Source organism: Octopus bimaculoides, chromosome 7 (genome assembly GCF_046866305.1).
Source record: "Octopus bimaculoides isolate indiv1 chromosome 7, ASM4686630v1, whole genome shotgun sequence".
Taxonomy (NCBI): domain Eukaryota; kingdom Metazoa; phylum Mollusca; class Cephalopoda; order Octopoda; family Octopodidae; genus Octopus; species Octopus bimaculoides.
The window spans coordinates 14,294,705-14,314,233 of NC_142934.1; the positions used below are offsets into that span (position 1 = coordinate 14,294,705).

The 19,529-nt window shown below is 34.9% G+C and overlaps 1 protein-coding gene across 3 annotated transcripts; it reads left to right on the forward strand.

The window, feature by feature from the left end:
• Nucleotides 1-1,350: 1,350 nt before the first annotated feature.
• Nucleotides 1,351-16,817, forward strand: LOC106871138 (uncharacterized). Of its 3 annotated transcripts, XM_089354820.1 has the most exons (4): nucleotides 1,351-2,382; nucleotides 2,472-3,056; nucleotides 6,549-6,663; nucleotides 11,809-16,817. In XM_089354820.1, exon 4 carries the CDS (start codon nucleotides 11,948-11,950, stop codon nucleotides 13,703-13,705), a length of 1,758 nt encoding a protein of 585 aa, XP_089210946.1. In that variant the 5' UTR covers nucleotides 1,351-2,382; nucleotides 2,472-3,056; nucleotides 6,549-6,663; nucleotides 11,809-11,947; the 3' UTR covers nucleotides 13,706-16,817. The 3 variants fall into 3 exon arrangements, with proteins under 3 accessions (XP_089210946.1, XP_014772933.2, XP_052825220.2); XM_014917447.3 differs by lacking the exon at nucleotides 6,549-6,663 and having other exon boundaries at nucleotides 1,352-2,382; XM_052969260.2 differs by lacking the exons at nucleotides 1,351-2,382; nucleotides 2,472-3,056 and having other exon boundaries at nucleotides 6,031-6,663.
• Nucleotides 16,818-19,529: the final 2,712 nt, after the last annotated feature.

The window sequence follows — 19,529 nt, forward strand, 5'->3', positions numbered from 1 at the left end:
CCAACACTCGAAAGGAACTCAGTCATTTTGCATGTCAGTGTACTCTTTACTAGACATCACATAATGGCTGTAACTGAGTATTGTCATACAAGCAATGCGAAAAACGTGTATTTATGGGGAAATATTACCTTGCTTAAAACAGTTGAGGGTTGGCAACAGGAAGGGCTTCTAACTACAAAATCTGCCCCAACAAATTCCATCCGACCCTTGCTTTAACTTCCTCAGACTAACGACTCACATACTGTACTGACTGGTTAATATGTCTCCGAAGAAATCACGCAAATACTGCTGTATATGCAGCCACTATAGAGGGAAGAATGTAGACGGCAAAGTTATTTCACTACATAGATATCCTGCAAACGTAGCTATTCGTCGTATTTGGCTTCAGAGATCGAGACTTGTGAGGAAAGATTTTGTTTACACTGCAAATAGCCAAATGTGTTCCCAGCATTTCGTGTACGTTGGGCTAAACACGAATGTTTAATCTAATAATTGTTGTGTTGATGTACAGGTATTTTTAATAAAGAACTTTGCATTCAAATAATAAATACATTCAAATTGTTGTTAATGTTCTGACTGAATGTGGGAATTTCGAGTAAGCCAAGCTATGATATTTTTCTTTATATATATATATATTTATTTATTAATAAGGGTAGAAATTGATATTAATCAATTAGAACTAGTGGTCTAGCATATTAAAAAAATCCGAAGATTAAAATTATATTACATACAAAAATAAGACGAATGACCAGCAAAAGTGGACTCCTTTATGCTAGAAATAGATGCCGAATCGGCATCTATTTCTAGCATAAAGGAGTCCACTTTTTCTGGTCATTCCTCTTATTTTTGTATATATATATATATGTGTGTGTGTGTTTGATTAAATGATAAATTTACAGCATTGAATCTAATAGTCCTCTAATTATTAGACTTTATAGTGTGACTGTCCCTACCTCATCATGCTCATGGCCAAATCAGTGAATGGTTGCTGAAAACTATGACCACGTAAAACCGTATTTAACTTATTTGCAGAATATACAAGTGAATGGATGTCTAGAAGATATTGAGACCATATAATCTTAAATATTTCTTTAATTCAGGCACAGTAAGTACTTCGATAGCTGAATCATCGAGCTGCTTTATATCCATGATAAGACGTAAAACAATAACGTGGATAGTCTGCGGAAGTTTAATTGTCTACATGGAGCGCCGCCTAGCCAAGGGAGATAACCTACTTATAGGAAAGCCCTGTTCAGATATTTTATGCTTGGGGTCATTTTAATTTCGTAGTAATACCTCCCTCAGAGAAAGAATACTCATTTTCTGTCCAGACAGATTATTTAGCTTATGACTATTTATAATGCATACAAATTTGAATAGCATCTGATCTGCCTAATTTACATAGCAGGGCTTACACTGACATTAATAGTGTGTTATACAACGTGGATGCGCAATGGCCCCATGGTTAGGGCAGTGGACTCGCGGTATCGATTCCCAGACCCGGGGGGGTTGTGAGTGTTTATTGACCGAAAACACCTAAAAGCTCCACGAGGCTCCGGCAGGGGGTGATGGCGAACCCTACTGTACTCTTTCACCACATCCTTCTTCCTGTTTCTATTGTACCTGCATTTCAAAGGGCCAGCCTTGTCACATACACTGTATCATGCTGAATCTCCCCGAGAACTACGTGTCTGTGGAGTGCTCAGCCACTTACACGCTAATTTCACGAGCTGACTGTTCCGTTGATCGGATCAACTGGAACCCTCGTCGTCGTAACCGACGGAGTGCCACGACTACACAAAGTTTTTTTTTTTTTTTTTTTTCAGAATGTAAGGTATACGTTTTCAATTAAAATAATTTTGTTGTGAAAAGTTCGCAGTTTTTATCAATTTGAAGGCAGAAAAAAAGAGATTAGAATGAGTAGATGGGTACTCTTTCTCTGTAGAATGTCTAACAAGCCTATAAAATAATCATACTGATTCCCTTTCTTGCCTACAATAAAACCCTTTGCTGACGATTTGCTACGAGATTAAATGGCATGTTTATTTAGAAGTATACCTTATATTTCAAAGTATCTAAAAACGCCGAGTAGTGCAATATATATAAATATATATATATCGCGCGCGCACACACACACATATAACGCGTACGTTGGTTTACGTCGGACGAATGAGATACTTTGGTGAAGTTTATTTTTGCTGAGGTATTTAAGAAGCAGAAACATGTCGGAAGCTGACACCTGTTAGTTGTCGAAATGATTAAAATGTTATTTATTGCGCTAAGGGTGCTTTCCCCCTCGGTGCATAAATCAGAGTATTTCTAATTAAATGCTAGCACTGACTTAATTGTTTTTCATGTAGAAAACATCTCTGAGTAATTAACGTAAGCGATTTGTTTTCTCGCATATTTTATAATGTTGCCAAAAATTCTACAATCACCTGTTTTAAAAATAATTATCCTTTCTATTACAGGCTTTTTGGAATTTGGGGAAGAAAGGCTAGTCAACTGGTACTTATTTTATCGAACCCCAAAGGGATGAAAAGCAAAGTCAATCTGGGCGAAATTTGAATCCAGAGCGTAAAGAGACGAAGGGAATACAACTTAAGCATTTTGTTTGACTCGCTAACGATTCAGCCTTTAATAATTGTCTCTTGTTTTGTCTGAAACGCAGCAATTTGTGAGGAAGAGGCCAGTGCTCAACTGGTACATATTTTATCGACCTCGAAAGGATGAAAGGCAAAGTCTCGGCGGAATTTGAATTCAGAACCTAAAAGATTAGAAAAAATGTCGCTAAGCATTTGTTTGGCGCGCTATGATAATAATACCATTAATTATTTTGTCCTTCGCCTTCCAAATATTTCTTGTAAGTAGTCAGCTACGAAAGTAAGGCTGTTAGTTTAGGTCTGTGTAATTATTTGTATCACTTAGTTTGTTCTTTTCTGTCATTAATGTCTTAATGAACATTATCCAAATGTGTTGTTTTATTAATGTCCTCACATTTCTATATTTTTTCACTTCTAACTACACCAAATAGTGAAGAAAAATATTAGAAAACAGTAAGTTGTACAAATATATCTCTCCTCATGACGAACTTTAGTTTGATTGTTTTACGTGCGATAAGAAAAATAACTGTTTATGTCGTTATTCTTGAATATTCACTAAAGCTATCAAAACAAATTCTTATAATGATTACATTAAGTCTGTGTTTATTTAATAAATTATTTTCCGAATTTTATTTTATCGTACTAGTTCATAGTATATCTGTTTTGAAACACTCATAATCGCCAGTGTTTCTTCCCAATGGGTAGCAATATAAATTATAACTTTATATTTATGTTTGTTATTCCCTTAATATTTTTGTCTTCAGGAAATTTCAAATATCAAAGACTTGTGTGATAGAGCTGTCTTTCTTTAATAATTACTAACACCTTTCTTAATTATACAAACATTAAAGTTTATAAGATTGTCGTTAAATGCACCACTGTCACATTTATGTCAGTGTGTGATTGTCATGAATTTTTTGTGCAAGAACACAGTTTTAGTTCCAATGACAATTATACCAAATATGAGTGTATATAATGTAAATATATTAATGGTGAGCATAGTTTTTATTAATGGTCATCGTTATAGTTAATGAAGCAATGTTAATCTTACAGCACATACCAGATTTAAATGTCAGAAGAACTGAGAATTTCTATAGAAATGGTTAGTTTCTTTGGCGGTTGGAATTTTTTGTTATTTTAAGTAATATACCAAAATTTCGAAATTTATATAACGACTAGAGGCAGTGTGAGAAAGTATATCGAATTTACCAATTTTTGTAACGACCAAAGGTAGAATAAGAGATATTATTCAGATTTCTCGCAGCATAATTATTTCAAAATATTTTCATTGTTTGGCAGCCGGCGGATGAATTCTTTTGCAGGTGTGCTGCGGTTGGCCTGTTTGGCTTCATAGGAATTTTATTTCCATGCAGTGGAGTTTGGTAAAAGCAGTTGGGAAAAGGAATTTGATTTGTTGTAAGCAAGAGGCGAGCAAAATTTGAATGCTTTGGGCAGAACACTTCATCAGAGAAGGACGTTTTAGTTTGTTAATTTTATATTATCTAAAATAGAAATTGTTCAGTTATTTTTGTGATAGAATATTAAAAAAAAAAGTTATGAATTAAATTATTCAGTATTTTCAATGACCAGTAATTAGATATCAGAAATTGAGGTAAAATATAAGAAAGCCCTTTAGTTTCTTTCAATGGTGAGGAACTGGTCTTGATACCTTCAGACAACAACTTGATGTCCACTCAAAATCTACATTGCAAAGCTCTGTACAAACCTATAGCCATAATCAAAACATCTCCCAAAATAGCCATTTGAGAGCTGAAAGAGAAATGATACGGTCTCTTTGCTACATTGATTGTTGGATGAACAAACCCCTCTTCTGAAAGGAAGGGCTTTTTATCAGTCGATTAAGCAAAATAGAATGAGGGTAGACTGCCAGTGTTGACTACTAGTGTAACTATAACCTGCAAGTTATTGCGATGTGGATATTTAGTATTCCAATATGCAAACAGAAGAAAATAAAGTCAACTTTAGCAGGTGCAGGTCTGGCTGTGTAGTTGAGAAGCTTCCTTCCCAACCAAGTGGTCTCAGGTTCTGTCCCACTGTGCAGCACCTTAGGCAAGTGTCATCTACTAATAGCCTTGGGTTGACCAAAGCCTTGTGAATAGATTTTCTGGATGGAAGCAGTAGAAGCCCTTCATATATGCATGTGTGTGTATGTATATATGTATGTACAGGGGCATAGCTAGGGTGGGGCAAGCAGGGCACATGCCCTGGGTGCCACTTTGAGGGGGATGCAACTTTGGCCCAAATCATTTTCTAATTCAGCCATTTCTATGCGAGTTTCCACTTTTTGGTTGGGAGTAGGAGCACAATTTTGATACTTTCCCTGGGCACCATTTACCTTAGCTGCACCCCTGTGTATGTATGCATATACCCTTGTTTTGACATGATGATCATAAATAAATCTCACTGTCATGCAAGCAATGTTGTTTCTTTCCAATCTTCTGTGGAAAAATGGGAAAATAGATGTTACGTGATAATGGTGAACTATAAATGTGTTGAAGCTTGCTATTGTAGTGTTTGGATCCAAGTTTGTATGGAACTTCAGGTTGATGGCAAAATTCTGTCGAACCTCAGGTGTTTGTCAGCTTGATGCCAATGCATAGTTTCTTTTCTTGATCTTGTTCAACTGGTCTTCATGTGTTTGGGTTCTTCCTGCAATGTATGGTGTCAGGTGTTAGTTTTGTTTCTATTTTTCCTTCTTGTTTCCTAATCTTTGCAGTTTTTGCTTGCTGATAGGCTGGCAAATAACAAGATATGACCTCGAAATATTATTTACTCTGATCAGTGGTTAGAAAATTTGTAGGCTTTGGCTTGATGATGCCAATTACAGTCATTATTTTGTTGATCCTGTTACTGGAGTCCACACCCAAAACATTGAGTGTAAGCAGTAAACAGACTGATCTAGATCTTGAAAAAGACAAGTATATTTGCTCAATACCCACCTTCCTTCAAAAAATACTGTAAAGATTTGATCCAGGGGAGAGTTCCTGTGATGGAAAGGTTTCTGAATTTGCAGCTAAAATTCACCCATCAGTTCATGTGAATCATGAATGACCTCATTTTCTGTCATTTAACCTCCAGTAATCACAAAGAAAAACTTTAGTCTCTCTTTGTTTATCTTATTTCCTCTTTACTTTCTGCAATTAAGAAAAGGTATAAATATATATATATATTTATGGAGATGTACTTGTATAGCAAGTGACCTGATCTGAGATCGTGTGCTGGAACGAAAACAATTGCAGCATGGAAGGTGTTTATAAGCCATTTAAGAAACACACAAAAACCGTTAGATTCACTTCAACATTTAAATTTAATTTGCCAAAATATTTTCGTCGCTTTGAGACCGCGACCTGTTCACTGAAGCACGGAATTTTGTCAGTGAACAGGTCGCGGTCCCAAAGCGACGAAAATATTTTGGCAAATTAAATTTAAATGTTGAAGTGAATCTAACGGTTTTTGTGTTTCTTTATATATATATATATATATATATATACATAGACACACACACACACATGTAGGTATGTTGATGCAAACAAGAAAAACTAGAACTCAAATTATGAGTATATTTATATTTTCATTAATATTTAGCAGAAGTAACAGAGTGACTCAAAATTCAAGAGTTCCGCGCCTCAGACTTTGAGTCACTCTGTTACTTCTGCTAAATATTGATCAACAAGTCCTAGGGTCGATTTGTTCAACTAGAACCCTTGAAGATAGTGCTCCAGCATGGTTGCAGTCAAATGACTGAAACAAGTAAAAGAATATATATATATGTATGTATAATCATTAAATGTCTATGTTCCATGCTGGCATAGGTTAGATGATGGTTTGACAAAATCTGATGGGTCCAAGGACTGCATCATGTTACAATGCTTACCTAATGCTAACTATTTTACAACATGTACTGAGTACTTTTTTTTTTCATAGCACTGACATGAGTTATGCCACCATGCAGCTTGCAAAACTACAAACTTGAGATGGTGCTTGGCTTTATGCTATGAGATGTAGTGGTTGAAGTATGAGAGAATGGGTGGGATGCAGAGTAAGTTATGAAATTATGTACTTTGCCTAATAAATAAATAAATAAATAAAAATATTCTCATAGTTATTCATTTTTATTATTTCATCTTTTAATTTTTAAAAAATGTTAAACTAAGCAATTAATACTATAATGGGTGACAAAAAAGCCAATTACAGTACAGAAACCAAAGTTAAATTCTTGCACTGGTTACCAAACAAACAAACAAACAAACCTGTTGATGTCCAAATGAGTGCAGTGTAACTTTTGCATATTTCTTGATCTATAAATGTTTTTAGCCTTGTCACTTTAGCATTCTAATCTTCTTTTAAAACACTCCATTGGTCACAATAGCTGAGAAACACGATCGTATTGTTTCAGTGTTATTTTCTATAACGTGACTGAACCACTGTTTTCATGACTAACCTTCAACTACAAAGGAATGGAATGCTTTTCTGTCGGAACTAGCCTCATTATCTTTCAACAAGATGAACACAAAGTTGGCCTCGCCAGTATCAAAATCCTCACTGCACTCAATCTAGTGCTCTGTTGAGTTCTGGATACTGAAACTATAGGTAGCAATGCTATATACACTCTGACTGTGAGAGCATATGACCAAATGGTTCAGATGTTGCACTCATGATTATGAGAGTGTGGGTTCTATTCCTGGACTGGGTGATGCATTGTGTTCTCAAGCAAAACACTTCGTCTCACATTGTCCTGCAATCACTTCGATATCTGACATGTGGTGCACCTGTACAGGCAATGTCAATTTGATAGCAGGAGTTTGCCAATGTACTGCACATACACCTAATTACTATATACAAATTGTCTGTGCTTGTTATTCTTTAAGAAATTGCTGAACCATCTTCCTTGGACTATGAGAGACTACCATCATCTTCACCACTATCATACTGTCTGACAGAGACCAGCAAAAATAAATTTAAAGTTATATGAACTCTTCTACACACTAATTTCTGAACAAGTCTCTCTCCTTAAACCAATGGTATTTTGTTATTTTATGGTGGGTCCAAGCAAGCAAGAAATTTAATATTTTCTATTATTTTAGCTCTAGCAATTGCCATTATTTCAATTAATTTTGAAAATAATAAAGAATTTAGTGAAATAGCTATTTATTAAGCTAATCTTTGGAATAATCATCAAATTGAAATTTTGTTGGAAAGTTTTAATTTAGATAGCTGTAAATCGTAAAATTTGTAAAATTAGTACTAGGGGCAATCTTGAGCAGGTTGGTATCAAAAAGGTTTATGAATGCAAGTCTAGTATGTATTGGGTGCATATGAATGGAAGGTCAAGGAATAGAGAGTGGTATCATCAGTGTAGGAGTGTGTGTGTGTGTGAAATGAATGGTAACAAGGAATGTCATTGATGTACCAGAGGAAGAATTGGTAAGACAAACTGAATCCTGAGGTACATCGGATTTGATGTAATGTAAGTTGGGAAGAGCAACAACATATTACAATAGAATGAATTGGTAGAAAATGTCTAAGCTATGAGACAGGGTACAGATGGGATCAATAAACTGATAGCTTTAGAGGTTCTGATGCCAGAGTTGAAAGATTTGCTGATGTGAAGGGCAACAATATTGTTCAAAATAAAGGCATTCGTTTATTTGTGTAAGGAAGAAAGTGTGTGCTAAATCTGACCCTATAAAAACTCTACAAGTAATTACTCAGAATAGTTTAACCTTTTTCTTAACACACACACATATGTATATTGAAATATACTGTTTCAATTAATTGTTAAAATAACAAAGTATTAAAATAACATTGTCATTATTAGGATGATGTTTGGAATATAAATTAACAAGAAATTTTGATGGCAGGTTTTAATTTAGATGACTTTAAAACAAGGAAATTTGTGTCACAGCTAAGAGCAGTTTCAGGCAGATTGGTATCAAAAGAGTTAAGATGATAAAGTAAATGGCTGTTTGCAATTATTCCCAGTTCTCTGTAGAGAACTGGGACTGAACCTAAGCCTTGATATAAGCTAATGGAATAGATTCTATCATGACTGGTCACTTAGTTGGGTTCATTGTATTTGATGTATGTGGTAGTGAAATAAATGTAGTGAAGAACAAGAATTAGTGGTTTGTGCAGTGAGTGTGATGGAAAGGTCCCAGTTTTTGTTGAAGGCATTGCAGATAAGAAGATTTTGCATAATGGAAGTAATGTTAGTATTGTCTCTTTCATTACTCTCTCTTCTTTTACTAATTCATCCCAGCCACTGTTTGGCCATCATACTCTTTCTTTGTTGACCCTGTCATCCTAATTCACCTTCTCTGTTATTCATCCTCATAATCATGTCAGTTTAAAAGAACAGAGACAATGTGGAATAATGAAAAGATTTTAATCTTGTGGGATACAACACAACATTATTAATGTTAGTTTCACAATAAAATACACTTAGTACATTCTGTAAAGTGGATGGCAAATAAGCTGGGACACCTTAGTGTCAAGAAGATCCTTTAGTCTTTCCAAGGATTTGATAGCCTCTCTATTGCTGGTGCCTAGACTGTGAAGTGGTTGTTGTTTGGAAGGGCATCCAGCTGTAGAAATCACATAAGTGAGACATGGTCCTCTAACTTGTATATGAGGACAGTAATTCTGAGTAACAACTGACCTGGAGTGGTATAATCTGTCCAGCCCATGCTTGCCTACAGAACAGACATGGTGATGTGATTTGTGAGAGACTTTGTTGCAATTCCTACTTGTTTAAAAGATCACATAGAAGCCTTTTTTCTTGGTCATAGTCTTAGATGCTGACTGAGTGTGGTGATTCCTTTAGCCCTGGATGTTTTAAGCATTTGCTTTTTATTTGGTCATATCTTTTTGTGATTTTTTCCTTTACCCTATTAATTCTCTTGTGTCTGATGGAAAGAAGGAGTCTAAAGTGTGAATATTTTCTTATTTTATGTTTTAGTGTTTGTGTAGTTTTTGGTGGCTGCTTTTCAAAAAATGCATGACAGGTGGGTTTCCTTGCTGTTGGAGTCTAGATATGTTATCTGCAGGTTATTAATGTCAAGTAGTTGTAGCTATTGTTCACGTTGTTAATTACTTGCTATTGTATTTAACTGTTTGTTTAGTGGTTCTATGTTAGATGCAAATATTTGACAAATATGGGTGGTGTGGGGTGAAGGGGAGTGCGTGGGAGATATTTTCTTTGTTATTTCATTTCTTAGTTCTTGATGTTGAACATATTTTGGTTGTAAGCAATGTTTCCTCTGCAAATTTTGCATTTTTTCTTTATTTGCAAAGTATGTGCCCATCCACATCAGTGGCCATCACTCAATTTTTTTCAGTAAAAAAAAAAAAAAAGTCCAATTTCAATTTGAAAACCTTGTGTGCACAGTTTACAGGGAACTCTGGTCATGAGCACTGCATTGTGTTTTACACACAAGCAAATAACTGTACTCATCATTATTGTTTAACATCTGTGTTCCATGTTTGGGTGGTTCCACAAGATTTGATTAGCTTAAGGGTTGTGTTGGTCTGCAGTGTCTGCTTTGGTAAGGTTTCAATGGCTGGATACCCTTCCTAATGCTAGCCATTTTACAAAGTATATCGGTTTTTCATGACACCAGCACTTGTGGGTTAACTAAGTAACCTGCTAGATAAGACTTCTTCACATAGTGGAGGTGCAGTATTCAAGCAGAAAGCATTGTGACAGGTGTAGTGAGGCTACAGTAGGAAGGAGAGACAGGAATAGGACTCCTGTTGTACAGAAGATACATGGGTACCTTTGCAAAAACAAAAGGAGAAAGGAAAGTAGAGATGGTACAAGAAGGTGGATAGAGTATAGGAAGAAATTGGAACAGAGAATTGAGATTGGCTGGGTAGGTGGATGGTGGGGGACACCAGAAGAGGGAACAATGCTTACAACTGAAATGTGTATACTAAGCATTAAGAACTAAGAAATGAAATAATTAAAAAAAAATATCTGCCACAAACTCCTCCATAACACTCCCCTCTACATACAGTTGTCAAATATTTGTCTAACATAAAACCACTTCAACAGTAAAACACTTTAGTGTGTAATTAACAACGTCAGCAACTCTAACTGTAGCCACAACACTTCAAATTCAACAGTAACAACCTTCAGATAATATATCTATACCCAACAGTAAGTAAACCTCCTTATCAAATGTTTTTCGAAAATTACTTTCTTTGCCTTTTTTTAAAATCAATTTGGTTATTTCACTTGTATAATTGGGGTTGTATTTTGTTCCTTGTGTAATATTATTCTGAAAGTAACTGTAATTTTTGTTTTTCCAATGTATTTACTGTATTGCCTATATTGTGTTTATGTTCTTGTTGATTTCTGCAAAATTCTCAATTCTCTTTTGGTGGCACGTAAAATGCCCTATCTGAATGTGATCGATGCCAGGCCCGCTTGACTGGCTCCCATGCTGGTGGTATGTAAAAAGCACCCGCTACATTCTTGGAGTGGTTGGTGTTAGGAAGGGCATCCAGCTGTAGAAACATTGCCAGATCAGATTGGTGCCTGGTGCATCCTCCTGGCTTTCCAGCCCTCAGTCAAACCATCCAACTCATGCCAGGATGGAAAACAGACGTTAAACGATGATGATGATGACGAGTAGAAGCAAACTTTTTTTTTTTTTTCTCTTTTATGGAGTTTTCAAAATTTTATTTTGTTCATTGATATATGAGAGTACCTTTGAACACTTTTCATACTGCAGCTTTTGGGAATCCAGCAGGAAAATGTTATTACAGCTACTTCTGATAGAACCATATGGAGGAAGTGCCTGAGGATTCTACCTCTGCAACCCTTCCAGGATTAGTGGGCTGGCAAACTAGATGGATTGATGTGTGAATATGCCCTGATGGTGATCACACGATCACAGACACATACTTCTGCACAGTTTCTATCTATCAAATTCACTTACAAGCATTAGTTGGCTCAAGCTGCTGCATAGTGGGACTGACCCCCACCCAAAATCACATAGTTGCAAAGCAAGCTTCGTAACCACACCATCATACCTTGGCCTATGTGTCTTGTCTTTAGATGTTATGCTGCCTTCTTCCTGCTTTTACATACACTGTCTTTGTCTAAGTCACTTATCTACAATGATTTCTTCGTCGATGTTTCTTTGTCCTCCTTATATATTATACTATTTTGTTATTTCAGGGTTTTTGTCACCAGTAATGCATTAATGAAGGATGGCATTATCAAGAAGATATGCAACGTCAGTTATATAACCTTGAAGTTGTTTATGAAATTATAAACAAAGGATTTCAATTTGCATTTAAGGGCAACAGACAGCATTATGGCTGAGATATGTAAAAATGAAATTCAAGCTGATGAAACACAATCTGAAAATAAAGATATACGTCGTGAGACAGAGTTAGATGTAACGAAGAAATTGTACACCTGTGATGTATGTTTACTAATATTCTCCGATATTGGAAGTTTGACTAATCACAAACATGTACACTCAGAGAAAAAACCATATCTGTGTAATGCCTGTGGCAAAACATTCTCACGGAAGACTAATTTAACCCGTCACAAACATATACACATAAGAGAAAAACCATGCCACTGTAATATCTGTGGTAAATCATTTTCATCGATTGAAAATTTATCTTCTCATAAAAGCACTCATTCAGTTAAGAGACCACACCAGTGTAATGTCTGCGGTAAACGGTTTCCCAGAGGAGCAACATTAACTCGCCATAAACGTATTCACAATGATAAGAAACCATATCAATGTGACACTTGTGGCAAAACCTTCTCACAGAATGGGAATTTAGCTTCTCATAAACTTGTTCACTCGGGAGAGAAACGATATCATTGTGATATTTGTAGTAAAACATTTTCCCGGAGTGAATATCTGAAACGACATATACGTGTTCACACAGGGGAAAAACCATATGAATGTGATATCTGTGGCAAGGCATTCTCTGGGAGTGCAAACCTCACTTGTCATAAACGTAGGCACACAGGTGAGAAACCATACCATTGTGATATCTGTAGTAAATCATTCTCAACAAGTGGAACTTTATCTTGTCATAAGCGTATTCATTCAGGTGAGAAATCATATCAGTGTGATATCTGCGGTAAAACATTCTCTCAAAATGGACTGTTAGTTAATCACCGAAGTGTTCACACACGTGAGAAACCGTACTACTGTGACATCTGCGGTAAAAGATATTCTGTAAAAGGAGATTTAACACGTCACAGTCGGGTTCATACTGATAAGAAATCTAACCAGGGTGATAAAATCTGTGATAAAAAGATCACTGTCAGTGAAAATATTTCTCCTGAACTGATTGAGATAGAGAAACCACATCAGTGTGATATCTGTGGTAGAAGGTTTTCAGAGAATAGATATTTAATTATGCACAAGCATATTCATACAGGTGAGAAACCATATCAGAGTAATATCTGTGATAGAAAGATGGATGAAAATGAAAACTTAAATTCTCACTCGGAGAAATCGTACGAGTGTAATATCTGTGGTAAGATATTTGCACAGAAGAGATATTTAATTAGGCACACACATATTCACACAGGTGATAAACCATACCACTGCGACACATGTGGTAAAGCATTCTCTCAAAATGAGTATCTGACACTTCACAAACGTATTCACACAGGAGAAAAACCATATGTGTGTGATATTTGTGGTAAAGCATTCTCTACGAGTAAAAGTGCAACTCGTCACAAGCGTATTCACACAGGTGAGAAACCATATCACTGTGATGTCTGTGGTAAGACATTCTCCGAAAGTTCAAAATTAACTCGTCACAAAGATACACACACAGGTGTGAAGCCATATCACTGTGATATCTGTGGCAAAACCTTTTCAGTGAAAACAAATTTAACTCGTCACAATAATATACACAGAGGAGAAAATGCTTGTCACTGTGATGTGTGTGGTAAAACATTTTCAACAACCGAAGATTTGTCATCTCATAAATCTATTCATTTAGATGAGAAACCATATCATTGTGATGTCTGTGGTAAAATATTTTCTGAAAGCAAAGCATTATCTGTCCATAAACGTAGTCACATGGATGAGTAAGCATAATACTGTGATATCAGTGGTAAAATATTCTCTCAAAGCAGGCATTTAACTTATCACACATTTGAAAAAAAAAAACCACATCACACCACTGATGTCATTTAGTAAAATGTTTCTCCGAATGAATGTTTGAAATACTCCAAAGATATTCATAAAAGAAAAAACGAAAATTTGTGAATGTTATACCTTTGATAAAACATTCTCTGGAAGTCAAAAATCTTGTTATGAACGTATACTTCATGTAATAAAACTACCAATGTGATATCTGTGATAAATCATTTTTGATAAATTAAAGTATGTCTTGTCAAAAATGTACACTCAGGTCAGAAACCTTACCAGAGTGATATTAATTATTAACTGAAAGTCAACTATTTACTCCTCAGGGTCTCTACTAACTTCATGAAATCTTTGCATGGCTTCCAACTTCACACTGTTTATGCTTAACAAAACTCCCTATAAATTTTCCTTTCTCATACTTCCTGTTTCACATAGATACAACCATTCTATCACATAGATACAAATCATTGTATCACATAGATAGAATAATTCTAAAATCACACTCTTCTGCAGTTGATTCTGCTCTTTACTTCTTTAAAACATGTGGATATAGCAACATCCATGCATATCCTAAACATCTTATACCAGGCTTGAACAAGCTTCTTAACCCTTTTGTTACTATGCTTCTATTAAACTACACTGCTTTTGTTTCAATTAATTCATTAAAAAAAAGCAATGAAGAATTTAGTAAAATAATTTCGTTATTATTAAAACTTTTGTTTGGAACTTAAATTTTAATTTTTAGGTTTTAATTTAGATCACTTTAGAACAAGAATCTTTTACAAGGTGTGACAAAAAAAAAAAAACCTCCCAGATTTATCACTCTTGATAAATGTTTTAACAGCAAGCACACAGTGTGCACCAGTTCAAATCATAATGGTAATTGAAAGAAAAAAATAAAACATTAGCTACATGAAGACACTTACTGTCTGCTTAGTTTCACTAATAGCATGCCATTGGCTGTATAGAAATATGGGGGATCATTCTGTTGCATCCTGTATCAGAAAACCAAGGGACAGTCTAAGGTGGCCGGTATCAAAAGGATTAGATCAAGTTGTTTCAAATTTAACTCTTTCAATAGGGATATGACAATTCAGTTTCTTTCAACATCACAAAGACACATCTGTAATCATAAGTAATACATAAAAAAAAAAAAATCACAGCCCCTACTTCATTTCACAATCGACAGTGATCTCTCATGACAGCTTGCTGTATTAAACATGTTATGCAATCAGCAACTTGCTCTCTGGAGGTCTATGCTGTTCCTGAAAACATCAACTTAAAGATATTAGAAGGATCATATTTGATTGCATAAAAGATGCACAGGCATATCAGCTGCACCTCAGTTTCAGCAGCACATTCAAGGAAAAAAAAAATGTTTTTAGTGGATTAAAACTTATGGGTGGGGAGACAACTTTGCACATAGGACCTGGGGTGATTTTCTTTTGTAACATATTTTTTTAGAAAATAAGTGTCTTACATGCCATCAGGTATGGTGAATGTCTCATTTATCTAGAAGGTTCTGACTGATTTTAAAAGAAGCCGCAATCATATATCCATATCCTCTTAGGAGATCCACTGCTTTGACAGAAGGGTTACTGCTATCTCTAGTTTTGGGCATCTACCATTGACAAGGCCAGAGAAGACTGAAATCACATAACCTGATTGTCCCAGTGACGATAGTGGATGATTATCTCCTGCTAGTAATATAAACAGGAGTGCTTGTATGCACCATTAGTCCACGAGAGCTTATCACCTAGTAAATAATAATGTTCTTACACAACATTCACTTTTAAGTGGGGATAAATATTACCTGTTGGAATGAATAGTGCTTCTGTCACTAATTATTGTTTTATTGTAACATCTTGGTAGAATTATTCTATAGGCAAAGGTATGGCTAAGAAGTTTTTAGCCTTGTGAATGGATTTACTGGATGGAAACTAAAAGAAACCTCCTCTGTGTGTGTGTGCATCTATGCATGGGTGTATGTTTTTACTTGAGTCTCCTTGTCTTGGCATTGCATGATAGTTGTAAACAAACGTTAGTGTCATATATGCAGTGTCTTTCAATTCCAATCTTCTGTAAAAATGTGTGGCCATGAAGAAATTTTAGCTTCCTTGGAAACAAGAAGGGCATCAGAATATCGAAAAATCTGCCTCAATAAATTCCATGTGAACCTTGCAAGCATGTAAAAAATAGAAGCTAAATAATAGACAAATGTAATATTTTACCATTCTTTGACTTTTAAAACATTCTGCTTTATCATATACCAAATGTTACATATAAATAACTGAGAAAGTTTTTGATAGAAATATTTAAATTAAATTTCATAAATATAATTTTTCCCCAATGACATTTTTCCATTTTATTTTCTTAGATTGAAAGAAGTTGGAAGCTTTTTTTTTTTTTTTTAATAAACTTTGTACTGGAGTCCACTGCAACATTGTGTTAAGGCTTAATACAAATACTGTTTGACATGATAATCATTACCTTGGCCAGTTCTTAGTGTAAATGATAATTATTCTGTTATCATTTCTAATTGTACTTTGTTAGAGTAGTAGTGTTTGAAAATGTGTTGTTGCATTTCCAATTGTTTTACTGTTCTAATTAAGCTAGTAATAAACATAATTATTGCCATGAGGGGGTGCTGAAAAGTTCCTGGCTTTAAGGATATCGGGGGAAAAATCCTGATTGGAAGCCCAACTTCCTGAGTTCTTTTACAGGGCTTAAAAAAACCGAAGGGACCACTGCAATATGTGTGTGAATCTTAGAAGGGAATATGTTGCATAAAATAATAATCAACTGATCCTCCTGTATTTTCTTTTACTCAAAGCCAGGAACTTTTAAGCACCCACCCCTTGTATATTGTTGATGATAAATACCTGTAGTTTGAAAAAATGATTTCATTTCCATATAACAGTTGTCCTGATTCTTTTTCATCGAACATTATATATAAAGATTTAAATTGCCAAAAGAAAGAATATATATTAAAAAAAAAATTCATGTAAAATATAAAGAAAAAGGAAAACATGAAACTCCTTTCAATATATATATATCAATGCTTTGTTTCAATTCTTTTTTATTTTACTCTCTTTACTCTTTTACTTGTTTCAGTCATTTGACTGTGGCCATGCTGGAGCACCACCTTTTTAGTCGAGCAAATCGACCCCAGGACTTATTCTTTGTAAGCCTAGTACTTATTCTATTAGTCTCTTTTGCCGAACCGCTAAGTTACGGGGACATAAACACACAAGCATCGGTTGTTAAGCGATGTTGGGGAGACAAACAAACAAACACACACACACATATACGACAGGTTTCTTTCAGTTTCTGTCTACCAAATCCACTCACAGGGCTTTCGTCGGCCCGAGGCTATAGTAGAAGACACTTGCCCAAGGTGCCACGCAGTGGGAATGAACCCGGAACCATGTGGTTGATAAGCAAGTTACTTACCACGCAGCCACTCCTGCGCCTGAAAATAATTAAAAAAAAGAATTTTAATTTGATGTTTAAATTTGGAAATTTGATGTTTAAATGTTGAAAAGATGGAACCATTTGTAAGCTTTTCTGTTACTTGGGACTCTGTATAAAACAATATTTATGTATTTTTTGTAGCACATATATTTTATTAATATAGAATTTTATCAGGAGTCTCTACTCTATAGAGTGTGGTTAATGTTGAGAAAACAGAACTCTCCAGAAAAACAGTTGAAACTGTGTGAGGTGTATTTGGGTCCTGGATTGGGAGTTTAGTGAAATATTTAGGGTACTGGTAAATGCTTACAAGCACTCTCTTTGGAAACTACAGAAAGTAGCATTCATTATGAGACAGGATATCTTTCGAGGAATTCAATTTGTTGGAAAGCTGCAGAAAAAGTATGAACAATGTGAAGTTGGTGACAGGAAGTGCATCTGGGTGTAGAAAATCTACCTCAGCAAATTTCATCTGTCCCATGTCAGCATGGAAAAGTAAATATTAAAACCATGGACTATATATATATATATATATATATATATATATACACATTTATATATTCGTTTTGTAAGATTCTTGATGTGAAATCGTGTGTTGAAACAGATATTGTATTTGAGGATGGTCATGTTGCCAGTTTAGCCAATAAAAATGGCTGATCGTTAGTAAGGAAAGACACACAAATAAGAAAGAAGAAAGCAAAGGACCACTGATGAGGTCACAGAAGTGTGACGAAAGAACACTCTGGGCGAAATACGATTAATGTAAAATAAAGCTGAAGCAAATTAACACCAAATATATGGTGCGTGTGTTTTTATTGGCTAAACTGGCAACATGACCATCCCCAAATACAACAATATATATATATATATATATATATATATATATATTTATATAAAGGGCATTATTACAGAAAAATAATAACGCCACACAGTGGACTTCTCAAAATAACCACATTTAGTACCTAATGCGAGGAAAAACAACCAACAGAAGATGACCAACTTTCTTTTAAATAGACTTAACTGTGTATCGAAACGAATAATTATATTCGTGGGAATAGAAATTTCCCTTATGAATTTTTTTACACACTGGTCTCTTGATAAGATTCTTGTAAAAGAGTTTTATCCGTTTTTGAATTTACTTATCATTCATATATATATAATCCAAGAAAGTTAGGGGTTGTGAATCCAATCCACTAAGGGATGTATATATAATCGAAATATATATACGTTATATATATATATATATATAATCCAAGAAAGTTAGGGGTTGTGAATCCAACCCACTAAGGGATGTATATATAATCGAAATATATATACATTATATATATATATAATATTTAACAGAAGCAACAGAAACCAAGGACAGTTTTTCGTGCATTTCTGGAACAAATTATAAAAACAATTACGATGTTATGTAGATAATTCATATTTTTCAAATAATTTGCCCGTTATGTCGTTCAGTATATAAATACATAAACAAATCAGGGAATTTTTTTTATGGAATATGTATACACGCAATCATGCTCACAAAACGTACATTCCTAAATGAAATGGTTGTGTATCTTTATTGTTGTAGAAGAGGGAAGGGCAAAACAAAAGTGCAACAATCTTGCACGCACACACTCGTATACAACATAAATATACACATAAATATAAGTGTGTCCGCGCACAGACACATATATATCTTATCTTTTACTTGTTTCCGTCATTAGGCAGTGGCCACCCTGGGACGCTGCCTTATATGTAATATATAACGTCCTGTAACTAATTATATATGTATGTATTAGCTACAAGACGTTTTTTATAATTGATAGAGTGTTAAAATGATAAAACTGTGGACTCATGTCTCTGCCACTACAGGTGAAACTTCAAAGTTACTGTCAATGACATTAACTATGCGTGTGTATGTGATCGTGTACATAGTTGTATTTGTGCGTGTGTATCTTCTGGAGTTGGCGTAAAATGGGAGGGGGTATGATAGAAAGAGACACAAAGAGATAGAAGATACTGACTCATTTTCCGTATGTGCAGGGCTTTAAACCAGCTTTAGGCAGTCGCAGTAATTTGTACTAAATTTGTGTCCTAGAAAAAATTTTTATTGACTCTTCAATGTCGTTTAAGTCTTAAGAGAGGCTTTTGTGTTGGAGTTCATCGCTAGCCTTCTGATAAATTTGAATTTTTCAGGGTATAAATTTTGTACTTCCGCACCAATTGTCTCAAGTTAGCGATGCAAATTTAGTATTACACACACAGACACGCCACAAAAAGAGTAAAGAAAACTATTTTGTACATC